The 17,520-nt window shown below is 36.3% G+C and overlaps 1 protein-coding gene across 2 annotated transcripts; it reads left to right on the top strand.

The window, feature by feature from the left end:
* The first annotated feature begins 7,981 nt into the window (after positions 1 to 7,981).
* Positions 7,982 to 17,238, top strand: LOC107819480 (UTP--glucose-1-phosphate uridylyltransferase). Of its 2 annotated transcripts, XR_001655724.2 has the most exons (19): positions 7,982 to 8,852; positions 10,386 to 10,477; positions 10,655 to 10,745; positions 12,161 to 12,221; positions 12,344 to 12,421; positions 12,503 to 12,547; positions 12,651 to 12,727; positions 13,252 to 13,324; positions 14,549 to 14,606; positions 14,719 to 14,765; positions 14,838 to 14,900; positions 15,237 to 15,268; positions 15,350 to 15,416; positions 15,556 to 15,639; positions 15,730 to 15,828; positions 15,907 to 16,011; positions 16,342 to 16,413; positions 16,499 to 16,730; positions 16,910 to 17,238. XR_001655724.2 is itself a non-coding variant. In XM_016645582.2 (18 exons), exons 1-18 carry the CDS (start codon positions 8,218 to 8,220, stop codon positions 16,538 to 16,540), a joined length of 1,821 nt encoding a protein of 606 aa, XP_016501068.1. In that variant the 5' UTR covers positions 7,982 to 8,217; the 3' UTR covers positions 16,541 to 17,238. The 2 variants fall into 2 exon arrangements, 1 of the variants encoding a protein (XP_016501068.1); XM_016645582.2 differs by having other exon boundaries at positions 16,499 to 17,238.
* Positions 17,239 to 17,520: the final 282 nt, after the last annotated feature.

Genomic DNA, 17,520 nt, shown 5'->3' with positions numbered 1-17,520 from the left:
GCAGCAGTGGCTGGGCGACGTTGCTGCTCGTTGCTGCTCGACGGAAAAAGGGTGGTCGATGAGGATAGTGATGGCAGTAGGGTGGTCGCTTCAAGTGGTCGGCGATGAGGAAGACGACGCAGTAGGGGTGGTCGTTGGTTCGAAGGCAGCCATGGACGAGCTGCCATGGATGTGTGTGTTTTGGAGTTTTGGAGAAGATGAAGAGAGGGGAGGGGGCGGATGGTTAGGGTTTTTAGGTTAGGGAAATGAAAAATGAAAAAATGAAGAAAGGGGTTGGGTCTTTGGGGTTATGGACTGGGTCAACCCGGTTTGAAATGGACCGGGTTGTAAGGGAAGGTTGGGTATCTTTGGGCCTGTGGTTTAAAATTGAAGAAAAGGCCCAATCCGGCCTTCTTCCATTTTTGTTCTTCTCTATTTATTCAATTTCCTAAATAATATAGCTAAAAAATGGTAAGATTAAATTATAAAACCCAAAATTATCTGGAAATACTAATTAACTCTTAATAGCAATTAACACACAATTAAATAGCGATTAACGATAAAATCACACAATTTGGACATTAAATGCTAAAAATGCAACATACATTATTTTTATGATTTTTTCATTTTGTAAAACAAACTTAATTAAATATCAAATGCAGATGCGACATATTTTTATGATTTTTTATTAATTTAACACATTAACATGTACAGACAAAATACAAATAATTATCAAAAAATGTCACAAAAATTCAAAAATTGCACACAAAGGAAAATTATTTATTTTGAATTTTTTGGGAGTAATTCTCATATAGGGCAAAAATCACGTGCTCACAATTAAAACCAAGGAATTCGATTCCAAATCAATGGAGCAGTAAACCTTTTAAAAGCTCAGATTAAAAACCTTCTCTAACCCAAGATAAACACATTTCAAGTTCCCAGGATGGTTCAGAATTGTTTTCAGAATGAAGAAGCCAAGAAAAATGCAATCGGAATAACAGTAATTTTTTTTTTTGCCCTTTATATTTCAGAAATCTGATTTCTCATACTCTCGTTATAAAAAATGTGTCTTTCGGCTTTAGATTGCTTCCCCCTTCCTCTCTATTGCTCTCTCTTTTTAAACTTCCAGCCTCCCCCCTTTCCAGCTCATCTTTTCTTCATAATTGTATTATTTAAGCTTTTTAAAATGTTCCCCCCATGTTGTCTTACTTTCCAACTCTTAAAAGTATGGAACAGGGTGTCCTTTGCATTGTTGATCCCCTTTTTATTAAATTAATCCCTAGACTGATCCTACCATGTGCTAGCAACTTCTTAAGTAGGTGAGATACACCTTTTATTAAACAATTCTTAGGCTATCTTAAAGGCTTCCTAATTAATTTCAAACATAGTTGAGATTTAAATTCTTTCAGACAAATAAATGTCCCCAAATTAGTTCAGACCCTCTACACTCCCCTACACAAACTGTTATGCATATCCCAAAGAAAAGAATAGAACAATTAGGCATGATGAGAATCAAACAGAGAACCAAACAGAAAACCATGAGAATATGCGTCGCTGGTTCAGACTTATTCAAACAAATCCTGAAGCCGGACAAATCGTCCATTTCAACTCGAGAAAACTTAAATCCCAAGAGATACTTCAACACCATAAACAGCTAAAGGCATCCAAGACATAGGAAACGAACATTCAAATTAGCCTTTTGTTATCTGAACGTGCTCGAGGCAAATCAGGACAGTGAATATAGGATTCCAAATAGCAAAATGACATATCAAATACAATTTTCAAACATGAATCGAGAATAAATGCTAACTCTGAATCCAACCTCAACTGAAATTACTCACAGACCTATGTTTATAGATGGATTAGCATAACTCTTATCACATTTTCCCAATCGACAATCAAACAGATGTAAAAAAGAGAAAGATATTGAACCTGAGATGGCTTCTTTTAAACGAGTAAAATCAATGATTACAAAGATGGGTTCGAACTGAACTGTGCGCAAGACCCAGCGACGAAGACAAAACACGTGCAACAACTGAATCGGACTTCAAATAGTACCTTGAATCGGCGGCTAGGACTTCGACTCGAAAACCAAATGCCTTGCCGGAAAACTCAAATGATTAACGAAGGTTTCAGTCATGTCCATGGCCTTTCATCACCATTGATTGCCATTTCTGGCGAGACCTGGTGAATGTAGGAGCTGGTGGGGCTGGCCTCGCCAAAGAAGACGAGTTTCAGGGGTCGTTGAGTTTGAGTGTAGAGGGAGCGGCTGCAACGGGGTCTGGGCTTGTTTGGTTGCCGATATGATGAAAGGTGGAGTTGAAGAGTGGTCTGGTTCGTCGATTGTTGAATAGATCAAGGACAATCGTTTGGGGATGGGGTGGTTCGAAGAAGATGACCTGAGGGGGTGGGGTGATGGGTCTCCTGCGGCTGTTTACTGAAGGGTGTAGGTCTAGGTTATTTTAAGAGGGATCCGGGTCGGGGACGGGTTTGGGTCGGGTCGTGGCGGGTTTTGGGCTGGACGAGATTGGGTCTGGGGTGTTTTTTTTGTTTTGGGCCTGGGATTCTAACCAAATTGGCCCAAACTAGATTTTCCTATTCTTAATTTCTTTTTTTCCCGATTTTCTTTATAATTAAAATAAAATACAAGCCTAAATTTAACCTTGGACAAATTATCCTATAAATATTAATTAACTCTAAGTAGTTATTATCACAAATAACTAAATACCAAATTAAAAGAAAAATCACACAATTTTGGCATTAAACACTAAAATGCGAAGTACGCTATTTGTGATTTTTTTTCACTTTTGTAAACAAATATTTACTTGGTTAATCATAATCGTAAAATTAAATCCTAAATGCACATGCAACATATATTTTTTGTATTTTTTCTTAATTTAACCAACACACACACACACACAAATGCAAACAATTCCAGAAAATATCACGAAAATTCACAAAATTGCACACAAAAAAGAAAGATTTATTTGATTTTGAATTTTTAGGAGTGGTTCGCGTGAGGCAAAATCACGTGCTCACACAAATCAGTAACTAGTAGACATGAGAGAAACATGGAGTAAAAGACTCAACATATATATCTAAATAACTCTCTGAATCATTTAATATTATAATGTCGTACATATGCGTATAATGTCATACCATGCATGAGTATATGCGTTCATAATATCATCAAGTCTCTAAGGGCATCCCATCATATCATCTCGGCCACTATGGGCAAATCATCAACATATACCAGCTGATCAAGTGGTGATGCATATATAATGCCGTAACCTTTTCCCATATCCCATATACATATATATACATATATACGCTTATATAATGCCATCTGGTTATGGGTCAATGTACATGAATGAAATGTATGAGAAGTATGTCAATAAAATCTCTTGGAATGTTATAATACCATTATGTCTTTGAGTAATATCATGAAGTAAATTTTTTTCAACTTACGTATTTTTCTGATACCCATGAATAGATAATAGAATAATATGACACATGAGGAATCAAGAACTTAAGCATCTCTAGTATTTTTATGAATAGATCTATTTATGAAAATTGTGCATTTGCTCTTTTCGTTTGTATCGTATGGATCATGTCAAAAGAAAGAAGGAATAGCCTTAACATACCTGAGCCGATTCTCTTGACAATCCCTCTAACACACGTCACTTGCGACAACACATAACAACGGATCGAAGTAGGGAAAAATCCATATGATATTCTTGAGAAAGATTTAACCTCTTTGTCGTGACCATTAGTAAGATAACAATCACCTTATTAATTGTTGCATGTATGAGATGTACGTTTGAACCTTATAAAATAGTGAAAGATACTCACAAATGATCATGCCATATCTAACTTCGTACTTTATTCTCACTGTTTCCATCGCATGAAAGCAGTCATACTCTCGACATGAATATATTTAGTCATGTGGATTGACTTTTGCATCCTTGTCTCGTCCCAGGATACTAAACTCATTAAGTTGTCCGTTTAAGTCATAAACGAGCAAGGAATTTCCTTTCTCCATATTTTTTTTTCACGGCAACCCCCTCCATAAGCTTTTTTTTATTTGAATTGTGTCTAATAATCTCTTTATCTTGGAGATTTGTGTGGGCCGCCCACTTCGTGGATGAGCTGGCCAACTATTATTCTAAATATGCCACCTATATATGGACTTTAAGAGTCATATTTTTTGTGACTTTGCTGGCTTTGATGTGCAGCCACGTTGGTGGATGCAATTCTTATCCAATATATTCTTAATTAATTAGATAATATCCCGTTACCTAGTAATTAACCAATTATCCGCATAATTAAGAATTATCTCAACTTACTTAAAATATGACTCGCTTTTAACATACCTTGTACGTCTTACTATCATGATCATGTAGTACTTTGTATGACACTAGTCCATAAATATGAGGTATTAACGCTCGGCCCGTATTTTATCCCAATATGCCAAACTTGGACGAAAAATTTATCTTTTTTGACTTGCTACCCCTCTCACCTTAACGAATTTATTCATCATTTGTTTAAAATAGCATAATCCTTATAATCTCCAAATAATCTTTTTCCTTGGACTAATGTCAATTACCTTATGATAATTTCAACGTACAATACTACATGGTGCAACATCGTCGTAATTTAATACTGCGGGACGTAATATCGACGTAATATTGCGGGGCGTAACATCCATTCTCCTCCTTTTTCTCGATGGAGACTCCTCTTAGTTAGACAACTCATCTACAAGGTGGTAGATAGGTCGGGAAAAGATCTCATCCCCCACAGCAACACTCCATGGAGGGAAGTCCCTAGTTGACAAAGTTTGAGTACGACCTCCGCGGGCGGACTCAACCAAAGTAAATTGCATCCCGGCCGATGCAATGGCCTGGCGAAATACCGGCACTGGAGCTTTCTTTTTGGAAGTACGTCGACCTGTCACCATAAAGAGGTCGTATCAACAAATAACGGCAAACAACAGAAGGCCGGAACAAAAGTAACACTTACTAGACGGGACTTTCGGTCCAAAGCGTTTGTAGAAAACTGCCCAATCTCGAATACCCGCCATGTGAGGTAACATGCGAGCCACCCAATCTTCAAAGCCGATGATGGGAAAGGGTGCACGCCTCTCAGCTAAAAAAAACAACATAAAGAAACCACAAATGAATGAAAGACAAAGGGACGAAAGAAGATAACAAGTGTATGCTATCAACACCTACAATTATGATTCCACTGCTCGGGAAATCCAGTAGGGCCCGACACCAAGTGCTCGGTTTTGATAAAGAAGTACTTGTGCCAAAACTTTCGATTCGTCCTATCGTCCATTCCAACTATCACCCCTCTGGTCCCGCGATGTTGCAGGTGTATCATAGTGCCTATGTAAAAACTTGATGAAAACAAGTGTAATATGTAACGAATATCGACCTCACAACTAGCAAACTCCGCATACTTTGTCAGCATCAGGAAAGCTTTATACAAATACGGAGACAGCTGTGCCGGGCAGACGTTGTAAAATCGGCAGAATTCCTCCACCAATGAAAGAAGAGGGAGAGTATAACCAATTAAGAAAGGGTAGACATAAAAGGCACAGTACCCAGGTCGATGGACCTCCACAATGTCGCCACCAGCCGGAACCATCTCGACTTGAGAAGGGATATGATATATAGATCGGAGTTAAGCTATATGAGACGGCCCGATCTCGGAGATCACCGGAACGGGAGTGGGAGCAGGTTCCTTATGAAAATCGCTTTTGGACAAGGGGTTTCTGGGAACTATCTCCTCTACGGTAGTAAAACTCTCACCCTCTTCAGCCACGAGATCCTCATCACCGGAGGGAGGAGCCACCGATAATGGAGTGGCATCGGAAACTTCGTCATGAAAGCGAAGGGTTTGTGACATTTCAACGATAAAAGGTGTGCTACTAAACCTAAAGAAAGAGGTGATGACTGGGTAAGAAGGAGAGAAATGGAATCGTGAAAGCAAAGTTAATAACATGAACTGGTAAAGAAGATCGAAGGAAAACAATGTTCAAGCAAGGAGAGGGATGGTGGAAACTTCTAAAAAATGAAACCCTCATCTATTTATAGGGCTAGATGGCGCGATAAACGAAGTAAAGGATTGTCAGTGGCACTAAAACCAAAGCGACAGGCACGTAGACGCTGTCTCAGGAAGATGCGTAATGATGACACGCGTAGCTGTGACGTAACCCCATGGTAACCACACCAATCATGACTCCGCTGGTTGTGTCGTTCTCTCAATCTTGGTCGACCTAGTTTGATTCAATAGCCAAATTCTCCCAAGACAAAGGCAAATGATGTCCACTTATCAAGGACGTGCAGGGCCACGACTTCAATAAGTGAAGGGACTAACTATATAGGTTCAAATTCAGTGACCACGATAACGGATAAGTAAGACAAAGGACGGGGTTGACCATAATATAATCATTGAAGGTTGTTCTCACAAAGGCTGGTGTTAAAAGCGGGCAGCCGAGATGAGAGAGTAACAATAGCATATGTTCAGAAGTGGACATAGAGAATATTCCTTTGGATATTCTTTAAGCTGTACTTTTTAGGGTTTTGGGGGAATATCTCTTATAAATAGGAAGAGATGGGGAACAAAAGGGAGATCTTCTCTTTTTACAAGAACATATTGTAAAGGTTGACAAGAGAATATAAGAAAAAGTTATTTTATTCATTGATTTACTCAAGCACAAGCTGTTCAATCTTTATCCATAAATCCCAAGATTCCACATCCATCTAGACTTCTCACTTTTTCACGTCGCAGACAGAGAAAGGGAACATCCCAATCATATAATAATTGAGTGGTAATCCTTTCCCATTACATTCATTGTCATTACTTACATTTATTACATATTTATGTTATCATATTTATTGTCAATCATAGTGTATTAAATCTGTTATTTAATGCCCTCGAGCGCTACTCGTTACACAAGTGCTCTATTTTATTCGATCTAAAATTTATTAAGATCTAAGATTCGCCTTTTAATTCATTATTAATTAGTTTAACAATTATTTGCTCAAACAATATTACTCACAAATACAAGTTTTATTCTGAACTTAACAAACTTAATTTTTACTTACGATAATCAGGATGATTTTAATATTCTAAAATAGTGGAAGAAAAATGCAAGTTTGTATCTTTTTGTCCATCAATCGTGATATCTTAATGATTCAAATTTCAACTATTAGCATTGGAAAGTGCATTTAGTTAAAGGAAGAATGGAACTTGGGGAGAAAGAAGTTGACTACCTCGATCGACTTTGCATGTACTTGTTTAAAAAAAGCACGGGCTAGCCATTTTTCCGATTGATCATTCACAAATAGTCAGCCTTGCAAAGTCATTGAAAAATAGCCACTATTTTACTGCAACAGGAACCGGTCCGACATAATATACTGGAGATTGATGCACCTGTGTATGAACTTCCAACATATTATGCTGGAACTCCATTATAATATGCTGAAGTTCCAGTATACTTATGCTGTAACTCCAGTATATTATGCTGGAGTATTTTCCGGATTTTGAACAATGTTTTCGTTCAGATTTATCTTTATATGAAAAGTGACTAAATTTCGATTACTTTAAAAATTGTGGTTATTTTTGAATGATCACTCGTAAATCTGACTATTTTTTGAATTTCTCCCTTGTTTACTTCATCAATTGGGTAAATGGAGATGGAGGGAACAAACGAATAATTTCAAATGGCTCAATTCGTGAGATGAAATTACCATATTTGAAGTTGAAGACTTAAATTAGGTTTAAATGATCAGTAAAATAATTGGAGTTTGAATTTGCACTATTTTTTGGAGTATTGTCAAATTATAATTTTTAAATTGATAAGTAATATTTTAAGTTTTAATCTGACAACATACCTAAATTTAATTTATTTAAAATTTTCATGTAAAAAGAATTACGAAAAAAAAAAGAAAAAGTTCTCAGCCCAAAACCGGTCCCTTAACAGAAGGACCGAGCACGGTTTATTTGACACCCTTGCCAAATACAATTGGACGACTTTAGCGGCCGGAAGCGCTAGTAGCTACACTCAGGCCTCAGCTGGTCTTGCTCAAACCCCAATTTGCCATTGGAAAACAGAAACTCATAGATCTAAAGCCTTGTTACTCAACTTAATGCATCTACAAGAAAGAACAACTATTTTTCTTTACTAATTTACAACCTTCTTCATCAACCCATTTCCAAATTTTCCCCAAAATGACAATCCATTCAGTAGTAATCCAAAAGCTCCTCAGTACCAACGCCCAGTTAGGCCGTCGCGTGGCATCACACCACTTCAAAATCTACTCATGCGGCAGCCGAAACGCAATGACAATCATAGATTCCGACAAAACACTCATCTGCCTCCGCAACGCCTGTTCCTTCATTGGGGAGCTCGTTCGCAACAGAGCCCGCTTCATTTTCGTCAACACCAACACCCTTTTCGACGAAATCATCGATCAGATGACCAAAACCATTGGATGCAGGAATGATACTTCCTGGCGTCTTGGAGGCTTTTTAACTAACAGTTCGAGTCCGAGAAAGTTTCGAGGTCGGAATAAGAAGCTGAACCTTGCGGCTGTGCAGCCCCCTGATTGTGTGGTGATTTTCGATACGGAGAGGAAGTCTTCTGTGATTCAGGAAGCTTCTAAGTTGCAAATTCCGATTGTGGGTCTTGTTGATTCGAGTATGCCTTGGGATATTTACAAGAAAATTACCTATCCCGTGCCCGCAAATGATTCAGTGCAATTTGTGTATTTGTTTTGTAATTTGATTACAAAGACTTTCCTGTATGAGCAGAGAAGGTTGAATGCTGCTTTCGGAGCTTCTGCAATTGCGAAGCCTGAAATTAGGTACTATCACTTCTTAGTAGTGCATGAAATTTTCCTTAATCGTCTAAACTGTGTGTTGTTGTGCTTGTTTTGGGTGTCAATGAATTGGAACTCATACATGTGTGTGTCTATTAGTGCCTATCTCATTGACTTAACTGGCATATCGTGTTCACTCTGCCTAGTTATCATGGCACTATAATGGTTTGTTTTTTATACTCAGTGAGGATAATGTATCTAGGGGACTAGCTGTTCTGCTGGAATGAGGGGTTAACTTTACCTATTTGATCACCTTATTATGACGGTTGGATAATGAACGATACACTGTGTATTGAATACTAGGAGAAGAGGAAAATCTAGTATTACTGTGAGACTAGAAGAAAAGAAGAAATTGGGTAGAATTTCTAGGAATAACACCCAAAGGTATACTGTGTAAAGTATCTGCTAAAAAAAATGTATAACTCTCTATCGTAGCAGCATAAGCTTCAGTTAAAATGATTAGAACTAACTAAGAACCACATAATTAACATGAAAAGCCATAGTAGGAAATTTACACTCCAAAATTGAGTGAAACATCTTCTGTGATTTATTCCAACTGCTCATAAAATTTTGATAGGCTGAAAGTTTGGCCTAAAGAGAATGACTATGTGATCTGATTCTTTGCACATATGATATTAGAGGTCTTATGTTTGCTCCGCATGTATCTTATTTGAAACATTTTCTTGCTTTTGCTGGGCTTGAGAGGTTATTTTTTTGATAAGCAGGCTTTAGAGTTTAATATATGTGGATATCATGCACGAGCACGATTAAATAAATCTGGCGAACCTTAGGTTCGAACTATGTTTGCTATTTCATGTGGATTTCTGGTATAGTTATGCTTTAGGAGTATTTTTGTTTTGATAAGTCAAAAAGTTTCAGTAATAGGCACCAAGACAGTGTCAAGATATATGTACAAGATGTGCGCGTGACTCTGCTCGAGTCATGCATTCTTCAACCAAGTTTGAGCAGCTATCCATACAACATGGTTTTTCTCCTTGCACAAAAAATAAGTGAAATAAAAAAGATATATTGATGCTTTCTACATCGTTCTCACTATTATGGGACAATCCCCTTATCCATTCATTCCATATTCTCCAAAAGAGAAGATCCTCTCCTATCTCCAACTCGTTTTGCAACCTCCACTGTCATTGGCAACACCCAAGAAATATTAAACAACGAGAATGCAGCTTACCCGTCCATAGTTGTCCAGTCAAGCTGCAATGCAACAAGAGATGATTAGTTCCTTATCAGCTTACTTAATTCAAAAACCACGTATGTATCTTAAAGTTACTTTGATGATTCAATTTCGTCTAACGATGAACTCTTCCAGTTCACTAGCTATAGAACTGCTACACATGTACAGTTGAAGTATTTGAAACAGTTTTGGTATTTAGATATATTTAGAGAGTTGTAATTTTGTATGTTTGAGTGCATCTAACTTTATTAGTTTCTGGCAGTGTTCAAGTTTTAATTCACTGTTTTATTGACTTTCCCCCCCTGAATGCAATCTGGATGCAGAGATGAAGCTGAACAACTCGACAAGATCAAGATGGCTAGCAAGGATAAACTTTACGTTCTGCCATATGAAAGATTAGAACCTGCTTCTGAGAGTAAATTTGTGATCTTATAATCTTATTGTTTCTTCCTTATAAAAAAAATCTTATTAATTCTTTTTCCTTCTTACAAATACTTATGGTTTTTAAGGGATGTAGGCATTAAGTCAACTCAAAATGCTTTATCTATGTATCTGAATGATATATCAATCACTTGGTCTCCTATTTCTGCAGATCTTACAGAGATTAAGCAGCTACTGGACAAACTTGTCGTGTTAAAGTTCAATAGTAATATGGGATCAGATATGGGTTTCAGTGGACCAAAGTAAGCACTCAGTTGAGAGTTGAGATATATTGATTGATTAGTACATTCCGAAACATTAGTGGCTCTAAAAGACTTTGTAATATACATAAGATTTTTACAATTTACCTTATCAAAAAAAATATACATGATCTGTCCAAATAGAAAATCTTTTATTTCTCTTCTTTGATTAAGAGTGCCGCATTTAATTCTATGGTATGGGGGCTTTAGGCACACTTGCACCACCTAGAGCTTCTGTTTTATTATGTTTACAGATACTAACTTCCTTTCCACTCTGGAGGTGCTTCACGCCCGTTAAACTTTCATAAATTCTGCAATTTATGTTTTCCTGGTGAGAAAAGGAAGTAAGAACTTAGCCGGTTTATTTTACATTCTCCACCAGCGTTATTTCTACAGGAGAAAGTGAAAAATTTGTACCACGTAGATAGCAAACCTTCCTTCCCATTTTATGTGACTACTTTTGTGCATATAAAATATTCCACTTATGTAAAAATGACAGTTAACTTTTATTTTGGTCTCGTTTCTCAATTAACACTTGTGGGATTTCCCCCTCTTACTGTGTTTGATGTTCAGAAGTCTCTTTTCCTCCTTTTATTATTGCTAAGTGATTAAAGCCTATAGGAAAGTGCTTTTATTGTACTAGTAATTAGAGTGAAGAATCTCTTTTACAGTTATAAGATTTTATCAGCAATTAACCCCTAGTAATAACATTTAAGGCTTTCTTTTTTGCTTCTGAATCTTTTTCCATAGAGTAGTCTAAACTCTAGTGTTCCAGTTTTAGAAATTTTATATGCTAATGCCGTAGCACTCTGTCTAAGGATACGAATTGTGGACTGTGGATTATCTGAAAATTTTGTTATATCCTTACAAATATTGTTTGCTCTTCCTTCATAAGGTAGGGGTGAGGTATGCGTACACACTACCCTCCCCAAACCCCACTGTGTGGGATTGCACTGGGTTTGTTGTTGTTGTTGTTGCCTTACAAATATTGTTTGCCACAGACACCTTGTTATTCTAACCTTCATTTTATAATATCTCCATAAGTCATGCATTCCTTGTTGACTTTTGAACTCATTGCATTTGACTATTTGCTCTTTAACTTAGAAGAAAAGAAGAAGATACAAGTTAAGGTGGGTGCAAGACCTTCACCTGTTTATCTTCATCCACGGAAAAGGTCTTTTAATATTAAGAGAGCTCACTCATGACCTGTACTGATTTGAAGCTTTTACTGTATTAGAAAAGACATACCTTTTTTCTAGTGAATTCGATGTTCAATCACAAAAATTGTTGTGTTCTAGAAGAATAAATAGAGGACCCATGTAAATGCAGTCAAATTACAAACTAAATTTGCTTTCTTTTGATAAATTATCCTTGTCTTGATTTTATCTTTATTTATTTGCTGTTGCTTTGATATGCAGATCTGCACTTGAAGTATGCCATGGATTTACTTGTCTGGATTTGGTCGTCAATCATATTGAGGTAGGTCATTTGCTGCCCCTTCTGGAGTGTATTTCCCATTTTCTTATACAAATCATTGTTTGGGGTTATCACTAATTTGAAATGAATAATTTTTGGATAACTGGTTCTATATATGTTTGCAGTCCATCAACTCGAAATATGGTTGCAATATTCCATTGCTTATGATGAATACTCCTAGCACACACGATGGCATCCTGAAGGTGACTGATCTTATATCACCTGTACTTTGAGTTTTTTAATGAGATTTTTCTGGAAACTAATCAGCTGATTGCTTAAATTAGGTGTTGGAGAAGCACCCGAATAAAAATATCCACACTTTCATTCAGGTTTGTTGTTGAAATATTGTGACATGTGATGTGTTTTCTGTATTTTCTTTTTTCTGTTCTTTTGTTTTTTGTGAAGTAAAAAGCTCTTATCATGGATTTTTAGAGCCAACATCAACAAGAAAATATTGAAGATATGCCAGGGTCACGGACCCTTGATAAATCAAGCACACGGAACAAACTGTATGTTTCCGTCTGTCTCCTATGCTCCCTCTTGCTATCTCTATCTGCTTGTACATATTAGCATTTTAAATTATGATGCAAATGTGTTATTCTTACACTAGGAATTCTATGGTGTAATTCAAGGGTAAATATGCTTCTTTTGATAAGTTAGAATGATTTTACTCAATGTGACCCCCTCTGATAGAGAGAAGAAGTAGAAAAAAAAAAGGGAAGTAGAACCTTTCTCCGATAGAAAAAGTTGGTAAAAAGAACAAAGAAAAAAGAAAAAAAATACTCTATTATGATGACCTCAGTTTCTTAAGGCATTTCAAGAGTGTTTTCAAATACACATTAGGGTGCACTGGTTTTTCACTACTTGTACTTAATTGGCACTTATTTTCCTTTTTACTGAAGCACTTGATTTCCTTTTCTGATGACCATTAAACCTTTAATGATTGCCGTGAAGCTCAGCTTGTTTAGAGCTTGAACTATATTGGTTTCATCTAATGTCTTTTTCTCACCTAATGTCTTTTTTGACATGGTAGATATCCTTCCCACCTGCTGGAGGTTTTCCTTTCTCTGAACAGCAGTGGAAAACTTGAACCGCTGATTTCTCAGGTAGAGATGTGTATGGTGTTCAGTTTTATTGCTACCAAAACTAAGACTTTAGCAGGTCCGATAGAAAGTATTACTATTTTATGCTGCTTTTCCTATACACACGCACACAGATAACACGCATCCTGTGAAAAGAGAAAAATTCTGATTGAATTGAGATGTTATCAACATAAAAGAGCACACTTATATAGGATATTATGGTACATGAAAATAAGGAAAAATCATACTATATGAAATAAAGAGGGGTAATAAAAAAGGAAAATTACCTACACAGTGAGATACCTAAATAAATAGAATAAATCTTGATAATTTTAACATTTAATTGCATTTATTCTCTTGTAACATACCCTATCATACTCAAGGTGGTGGATCAACTTGAGTTTGCCAATTTTGAAAACAAGAAATACTGTAAGTCAAGGTATAGAAAACTAGTCACATGAATAGTGTCTCTGAAATAATGAACAATCCGCGAAAAGGAATATGGAGCTGGAATTATTTCCTAGAAAAATCACTTGAAATTGTATAGTAGGAGAAAGTGCTCTCTATAGCAGACATGGAGAGGAATTTTTTCCTGCGAGTGAGGAGAGGCAGAAGATGCTAATCTGTACCATGAACTGAACAGCTAAAAAGTAACCAAAAAAATTGTCGGAACCACAACCAAAACTCAATGTTCAGACAAAGGACATAATACCTCTAATTCTGATACCAAGAAGAAAAAAAGAGAAGAAAACTTTTCAAGAAATGTTTGCTTGAAAATTTGCCCTGAAGAATGTTTGGAATATTGGTCAATAGCGATGATGTTGCCAGAATAATCACCACAAAAACGTGTTACCACCGGGGAAAGAAGGAAAATTTTTGTCCAAGCAGGCGGCTTAAGCTACTTTAGTCTTCACAAGGTTGTAGAAGTACTGATACCAGACACGGCTTCTTATTGAATTGGGTAACAAACCTAAAAGAGGACTCCTTGTATAGTAGTTTAGCCTACACTGGACTAGGAAAATTCCTGTTACATGAAAAATGAGGATTATCACCTAAAATTGAGATTCATAACTATGATAGAATTAGGAATCTAGAACATTCTTTCATTTAATTATACATGGATTCTCTTGACTTTCGACGGGCATGTGTGCGCAGCTGATATACATATAAATATATTTCTCAATTATGTGAAGCTTTCTGACTTGGACGTGAGGCTGAATAAGGAACATACCGCAATGTGTTTTACAGGGTAAGGAGTATTTCCTTCTGCTGCAGTCAGATAACCTTGCTGAAGTTGTTGACCCAAGTATCCTTGTGCTGGTTTTATAACTTCTTTATTATTTTTCTTATGAGGTGATTGGAATCTTTTATCTTCTGAGTGATATTGTTTTGGACAGCTCCTTGATTTGTTTATTCAGAAATCCTGAGTCATTTGATTAAGAACAGCGTAGAACATTGTGTCGAGGTATCGCCAAACAGCTGCTAATTTCAGCTCTTTTTCGTACCTGCTTGCTGCATATAATTTTCAATATTTCAGGTGATGCCTACCACCTCAGGAACAGAAGAGGGGGGTGTTCCGTCTCAGGAAGGGAGGATTCAGGTTGGTCATGGTCTGAATTTTCAGTATGTTGTTTGATAATTTCCCTCTTCTGACAACATTTAATTTCTCCCAAAAGGTCCAAGTTATACTTGACCTGAACCAAGTCACCAAGTTAGCTGTTATAAATAACCCCACCACAGTTTCTAAAGCTTTGAGAAAACACAAGAAGGGAGTATGTGGGGCTCAGCAGTTGCCTTCATCCCTGGACCCAACTGACCCTCTAAATTTATTTTATTTGTGAACTTTATCAATGCGGTGTAGTAGAGTTGCAAGGATTTGCGTTGTATAACAAATCTCATTTTTGGATTTTTGTCTTTCATTGTTGGTGGCTCAAAGTCAAAGGAGAGTGTCAAATCAATCAATACAATGTAAGTGGTGTAGTCTTTTTTGTCTTTCATGGTGGAAAAGATGAAGGAACCAAAAGATTTTGACTCTTTTTTTCTTTTCAGGTGGATGAGTATGAGCTGCGTTGAGAGGTTACTACAGAGAAGTGGTCTGGGTTTTACCAGTTCAAAGGTATAATTATCCAAAAGTCAAAAGGATAAGTTCCTGAAGTAATAACACCTTCAAGTAGAAATACATTGTTATGCATATACATCAAAGCTTTTTGTGTTGCTCTTTCTAATGTCCTATGTCGCCTTCTCATGTCTTCCAGTTTTTCGATCGAGCATTTGCTATTGACAGTCCATCGTCAAGATATCTTCCAGTTGAAAGAACATCAGATTTGCTCATTTTGCAGGTTGAAGGGATGATTTTGTTAACTGGACTTTCTATCCACGATATTAGACTCTAGATCTACTAACTTTCGCACCATTATTATATTCTGCAGTCAGATCTTTACACCTCAACTGAAGGCACTTTGGTGAGAAATGCAACAAGAGCAAATCCCAAGGATCCTTCTATTGAATTAGGACCTGAGTTTGGAAATGTAAATATGTTCCTCTATCTTTACAACATTCTTTTATCAATTTATTTCATATATTTGACATAAATAATTGTTGATCAGGTTAATGATTTTCATAGTCGTTTCAAGTCAATTCCAAGCATTGTAGAACTTGATAGCTTGAAGGTGACTGGGGATGTTTGGTTCGGAACTGGCATAACTCTCAAGGTAAGAAATGTGCAAGCTTTAATCTCATCAGGATTATACATGTTTTACTTTTTGTTATTTTTTGTTTTTGTTCATACTTTTGTTCGTTTTGTGATACCTTTGTCTTATTTATTTATTTATTTATTTATTTATTTATTGTTTTGCTTTATTTCTTCATTTTATTGAATAAATGCCTTTGTCGTGTTGACATGCAACTTTGATTCAACTTTTTTTTATAAGCAATATATTCAGGAATTTTTTACTTTAATATATCTCAAAAACTATCAGGCGTCTGTTTTCTTTTAAATGCTTTCCAATACTTCCCGATCCTTTTTATTTTTGAAATTTTAGGGGAAAGTCAGTATTACTGCAAGACCAGGCATGAAAATAGTTATTCCTGATGGAATGGAGCTCAGAAATAGGGTAAGTGACTGCTAAGCTTACATTCAATAGCTTGTCACTACCATCTTAAATTTTATTTTGAATGAGCCTTCTTTTGTTTTACCAGCTCATTACCAGCCAGGCAGATATCGGAACGAGTTTCTTGTAGATGGGATCTTGGATTTTTTGCAAGATGATGTATACCCTAATAAGGTTGTTTTTCTATTTTTCCTTGATTCAAAAGTAGAGATGGCGAGGAGCAGAAGAAAGCATCATAAAATTTTACATCGATTATTAAGGGCAACTGATCGAGCATTTTCCAAGTTCGAAAAACTAAATTATGAAAAGCTCACGGAAGGGTGAGAATTGTTCTTCATTCTGATTTGTCTTACTATATGAAATAGCAAATCTCCCTTTATTTTTGCTGATTCAACCCTCTCAGTTTACTAAAGGACATGTAAGCCCTCAAGCTTAACGATTTGCATCTCTTTTTTGTCCTTTTTATTTAATTTAATTGTGCTCAATCTTTTGTAATTAGTTAAGAGGAAGACGTCTCCCCTTGGACATATTTGTCACTTTTGGCAATGGAGCAAGAGACTTAATCATTGGTTGCATGGAACATGAGATCAAGCACAACCTATGTTTAATATGATGAAAAATATATTGTTGAAGCAGATTATGTGGAGTTGAAGTTTATACATGAATGTCGTTTTCACCTTCTTAGTGAATTTTTGTTCCTCGTAAAAATAATTATCCAGTAACCAAACAATAGAGAATGAGCCCTTTTGGGCGTGTATTATCTTTGTTTTGGCAAATAGTGACATGCAACATTTGAACTTTAAGCGAAAGCGCATTTCAAGTGTTCCACATTGGTTTTCACTAACAGTATTTTAATTTTCACATACTTTTTTTGAATTAAAATTCATGTCAAGCACAACTCAATCTTCATAAGCTTATCTTTTTCTAATGTAATATCAAAATATTATTTTTCTCTGTTTCAACTCAATTTTTTATCTAAACGCCTCCATTATTATACAAAAACTCTCAACATGACTTCCCTAACATCATAAGACAAAAACTCGATCTCCTCTCACTCATCTCCTTATCCTTCAACTGGATAAGAGAAGCTATAAAACAAAGCTCCTGTTT

Source organism: Nicotiana tabacum, chromosome 7 (genome assembly GCF_000715075.1).
Source record: "Nicotiana tabacum cultivar K326 chromosome 7, ASM71507v2, whole genome shotgun sequence".
NCBI classification, from domain to species: Eukaryota; Viridiplantae; Streptophyta; class Magnoliopsida; order Solanales; family Solanaceae; genus Nicotiana; species Nicotiana tabacum.
The sequence above is the reverse complement of the archived record's forward strand: the minus strand, read 5'-3'. Positions and strand labels throughout refer to the sequence as shown.